This window comes from Papaver somniferum, chromosome 2 (assembly GCF_003573695.1).
Source record: "Papaver somniferum cultivar HN1 chromosome 2, ASM357369v1, whole genome shotgun sequence".
In the NCBI taxonomy this organism is placed as follows: domain Eukaryota; kingdom Viridiplantae; phylum Streptophyta; class Magnoliopsida; order Ranunculales; family Papaveraceae; genus Papaver; species Papaver somniferum.
The window spans coordinates 182686633-182692257 of NC_039359.1; the positions used below are offsets into that span (position 1 = coordinate 182686633).

General features: G+C 35.4%; 1 protein-coding gene across 1 annotated transcript; it reads right to left on the reverse strand.

Moving 5' to 3' along the window:
- Positions 1-2224: 2224 nt before the first annotated feature.
- LOC113349957 lies at positions 2225-4995 on the reverse strand. The gene has a single exon (XM_026594006.1). It carries the CDS (start codon positions 4232-4234, stop codon positions 2393-2395), a length of 1842 nt encoding a protein of 613 aa, XP_026449791.1. The 5' UTR covers positions 4235-4995; the 3' UTR covers positions 2225-2392.
- Positions 4996-5625: the final 630 nt, after the last annotated feature.

Below are 5625 nucleotides of genomic sequence, written 5' to 3' on the forward strand. Positions count from 1 at the left end.
AGAAATTGAAAATCACCATTCACCAGACAAACCTAAACCTAGAAACTCAAATTGTAGAAATCTTTCTTATCTTTGTTGTGATGAATGATTTATGACAACAAATTTGGATTAGAAACTATGGCTTTTGTTTATTTGGAGGATTTCAATATATTAAATCCTTATCGAGAATATCACATGACTACTTTTCTTTTTCTTTATACTCAATAGTTAAGACTTCATTTACTATAACCCTCACATCATATCAAACACTATCCCAACTCTGAAGTGAACTCAATCTTTAACGAAATTCAGTAATTACACAAAAAAGACTTCAATTGAAATTCAAAACTCTAACCCCAAATCAACACCACATACCCAAATCTCAGTAGAACTCACGACACAAATTACAAAAGAAGAGAGATCGAAGAAAACAAACAATACAAAGCTAGCTCATGTGTATCTTGATCTTGCTTCGATTTACATACCTTGTCCGAGTAGAAATCTCCAGATTATTTAAGAGAGACTGAAGAAAACGAAGTGAAACTGAAAACAATTTTCGATTTAGGAATTATATATATTTTTCACAACGAATTTACCGAAATGCCCTCATATCGGCTGACTTGTACCTGCTTGATCTCGGCCAAGTCAAACGAAATTTCCGTTACTTTTCCGTCTTGGAAAAATCATTTGTTTCCTTATGTTGTTAGCCAAAAACGAAAATTTCGGCGGAATCTCGATCATCTCGGCCGAGATTGACTACATTGGTCCCAACTCTGAAGTGAACTCAATATTTAACGAAATTCAATAGTTAAACAAAAAAGACTATAATTGAAATTCAAAACCCTAACCCCAAATCAATACCACAGACCCAAATCTCAGTAGAACTCACAGCACAAATTACGAAAGAAGAGATGATGAAGAAAACGAAAAATATAAAACTACCTCATGTGTATCTTGATCTTGCTTTTATTTACATACCTTATTTGAGTAGAAATCTCCAGATTATCTAAGAGAGACCGGAGAAAAGGAAGTGAAACTGAAAACAAATTTCGATTTAGGAATTATATGTTTATTTTACAACAAATTTACTGAAATGCCCTCATCTCGGCTGACTCGTACCGGCTTGATCTCGGCCGAATCAAGCGAAATTCACGTTACCTTTCCGTCTCGACGAAATCAACTGTTCCGTTATGTTGTGAGCCAAAAACGGATATTTCGGCTAAATCTTGGCCATCGGCTGAGATTAACTACATTGGTTTCAACTGTATATATGTAGAAGGTACACCTGATGAAGAGTGATGCATTTTTTTTCTAACTATAGAATATATAAAAGTCAACTGTGGTTGCTGTGCATGTGAATGGCACATTAGGATCACTGGTGTGATATCTGTTTCCAAATCCATATTTTCACTCTAAAAATTTACATACATACCCATTACAGATTGCATATGTATAAGTCAGCTCCAAAATAAAGCTGCTCGTGATGCCCTTGCTGGGATACTTAAGGATGTTACTGAGCATTCGATCGTCGGACATAAAGCTGCCGAAGCACTTGGTTCCATTGCAAGTATAATTTTAAAAGTTGAAGGGGTCCTTACTGGCTGAATCTCTGATTCTCAATCATTGTCATTTCTTTTTCCTGTTGGTTATTTTACCCATCATCCCCTTCAGATTGTGGAGCTTCTGGAAAAGTTTGTGAAGGATCCTGAACCTATTGTTTGTCAAAGCTGTGAAGTTGCGCTCGGCATGCTGGAGTTTGAAAGATCTGGAAAGTCCTTCGAGGTATTTGTGCTAAATCCTGAACTGAATAAAAATGTTTATTAAACCATGGTTACCTGTTTTGAAGACGGATAATTTTCGGCAACACAGTATCTCTTCAGGAAGGTACCTCAGGTGGACGTTGTGTAGTGTCCAAATAAAGTTTAAGCTATTGTTTCATTTGTTTTAGATGGAAATCTACTCGAAGGATGCTGCAACACTAAAGTTTACAGTATTATATATGCGAAGGCAAAATTTAAGCTATTGCTTCAAATTACCGATCTCAAATTTTACTATACATGCGAAGGAAAATCGAGAACGTAAGTAATTTGAATAAGAATAAGAGTAAATTAATATTTCAAAAGAAATTTATTGGTCCGAGTAGTATTACTTGCATCTTTCATGATGTTGGTGTTGTTGAGCTCATGCTTATTGTAATTCGGTACAAATAGATGATTCTGTGAGTATATGAAATGAAGAAATCAAATGAGGAACGACCTACCAATAAACAATGGCACCATTAATTTTCTTACGTATTACACAAACCATAGAAAAGAGATCCTCTTTTCTGAAGAAAAAAAAAACTGGAATTTATGTACAATATAAAATCAGAGCTTTGAATACCATACAATAATCATATTTTACTAGCTTGATGTCACAGAAAAGTATCTTGCCACCTCCAGTCTACGCATTCATCAAAATCAAAACTGCTTGCACAGTCTAATAAAGCGTTCTGTTGATGTTCATAGCGACAAATATAGTTGAGCCCAACAAGAAGTTGGCAAATGGCTGCTTCTGTTTTTTCCCTGTCGGCAAAATACAATGTTTGAAGAAGGAGAACGTTTGTTCTCGTGATAATTTGTTGCTGCTCCAAATTACGTTCTGTTTGCCACCTGATCATGTTGTGAGCTAATGGTGAAAACCATGCTAACATTTTGTCGAGTTTTTCCCTCCAATCATGAGCAAGAGGAGCATCATAGATAGCCATATTTTTAAAGTAAGACTTTAAATTAGTCTTCAAAGATTTTCTTAAGCTTCCTGGCAACATTTGATATAGATCATCTCTTGCTTCTTCGCCAACTAAATGTGGGTATCGAAGGAATTTCTCAATAACAATGATAACATTCGCATAATGCAAAGCCAGAGCAGAACCTCCAATAGTGGAAGGAGGAGCATTCACTGTTAACCTACTCTTCAGAACAAACTGGGTTCTGTTGGTCATATTAGACTTAGGCTGTCTTTGATCTCTGTCGGAAGGGACACCAACAGCAACCCGGCTAGAACAACCAGAAAAGTATGTTTGATCTCTCCTCAACCCATTAATACTAACACTATGAATACCCAAAGCCTGGTCATTATTTTGGCAAACATTCTCAATTTCATCATCTAGCTCTGCCGAAGCTGAACTGCTCAAACTAAGACAATCCATGAAAAGTCTCCCAGGGCTACTTCCACAAGGAAAGTTGGAATACTCTGGACGAAAAGTAAGATCACCTGGTTTTGTCGGCGTAGGCCTAGAATGTGCCCCTTTTATCTCCACGGGTAATCTCTTGATTTGTCCTGAATTCTGAACACTAGTCTTCCTTGAAGCTGGTTGTAATGGATCACTAATCGTCTGAGAATGTCGGCTTCCACTTAGACGACTCAAAAACGGGCCACTTTGACCCTGAGTAGAAGGCGAAACCGAACCTCCAACAGCACCTCCGAAAGAAAACTCTGACCCTAAAGCCAAAAGGTTGGAGACATCTGACCTTGAAACTGAATCCCCAAACACAGCACAAATCCTGGCGTAAATTGTACAAACAGTTCTCACCAATAATGCAACAATCTTATCATAAGTTTGATTCCATAATGAAATATCTCTAAGATGCCTAATATCTTGGCCTTGCCAAATCAATTTCTGTTCATAAGCTCTCCAAGTCTCTTCATGTTGAGTTAACTGAAACTTTTTCGACGCTTGTTCTAATTCATTCAAAACTTGCATTTCATTGTATAAACTCGATGTTGCATTCACAAATCTCTCCATTTTCCTAATCATACCGTCCATATCTTTAACTAAAAAACCCAACTCTTTAACATCAATAACACCAGTCATAATATCAGCATAAACATGTTCAAATCCTTGCAATGCAGATTCAGTACATTTCTTTCCTAATCGTGATATAACAGAGGCAATATGATTTAAATCATCGAGTTTTTCAGCAATTAATAATTCTATTAAGTATAATTCATCAGATGATACTACGGTTTTCACGCCTTCTGAATTCAAGATCTCATTTTTCAGCTTAGAGATTTCTTGATCAGTTAAAGATTTGTGGAGATGCACAGTTTTCGACATTATATTTGCTACTTCAAACGAAAGAATCCCAATTGTTTCCTTATGTTCTGGTTTCTTGTTGTTGTTCTTTTTCTTTGATGTATGATCTAAAAGTAAAGCACTTTTAAGATTATTACTTACTTGATTCCCCATTTTCAGAATCCAAGGTTCTGCCACCATCTCTTCCTCTTCTCCAAAGCTGAGCGCAAATACTATATCACCGACGCGAAAATCTCGGAAAAAACTTAACTTTTCCCGAAATTGACGAAATCTCTGAATAATCAGAGTAAAATAATTCTCAGCCGTTCAATTGGAAGTTTCTTTAATCTCATCGTTCGACTTGAAACTGAGTGAAAAATCTCAGTTACGATAAAACAAATGAAGAAATATTTTCTCTTTTAAACCCTAAAAATTTTGAACAGATCCAAGCTGCTTTAGTTGAGCCCTAGAAAAGTGTCTCTGAAAAAAGAAATCCAGGAGAGTATTTGAAGGAAAAGTAAAGTGAAATGAATAGATAATACCACAGAATGGTAATTTTAGTAGAATTTCCACGCTTATCTTGAGTATTGATGGTTATTCATTGTTTCACTGAAACAATGTTGAAGAAAGTTCAGACAAAAAAAAGAAAAGTTTGATAAGAAAATTTTGAGTTTTTTTCCCTTCGCTGGTAAAGCTGTGCACAGGGTGCGCATTTTAGTGACAAATCATTGAAGAAGAGGTAATTGAAAATCGTTGGGATTTGGAAGGAGAGAGGAATTGTGAGGAAGGCAAAGGATTAGCGAAGAATTGAGAGGAAAAATAAAATCAAAGAGGATTTAGGGGAAAGAAAGATTTTATTTTGGTTTTTTCAGAAAGTAGGTCAACAAAATCACCTTAATTATAGTAATTAACTAAAGTTACCTTTTGATTTTTCATTCAAAATTCTGATTTCTGGTTATTTAATTATAGCAAGTTTTTCGTTTTTGAAATTAAAATTTATGAGCAAATATACTGAGAGCATTCATGTTTCGGAATTGAATAATTTGACATTTCACTGTTTTTGACTTTATTTGGGTGTTAAATGTTGTTTTACTTATTTGACTAATCAAACAATAAATACTACCATTAAATGGTACGGACGGTGGAAGTAAATAATGACGGGGTACACTCTTCTTTTTCAATTTTTTTTTTTATAAAAAAACTTAAGGCAAAAGCACCTTAAGGAACCAATACAACTTCATCAACACCGTTACAGGGACCATTACAGAGATAGTGTATGCAACAGAAATTACAAGGAGAATATGAGCAACAACACTTACAGATCTGACGTAAGAAACTTGAGCAGATTTGACTAATATGGACACTAACAACTCTGGAGACATAGCAAAGAGAATCACCCAATAATACAACTAATTGAATTCTTTTCTTGTGAAGTTTAGATGGTATTATTTGGAAAGAACTAATTTCTTCCAAATCAATTAATAATTTTGCACAAGGTAAAATTGTTAGGATCCAAAAAAATATCCATCCATCTCTCAGGGTTTTGGGTGTGTGGAGATGAACAACCACACATAGCACTCCTTTCCTGGTCA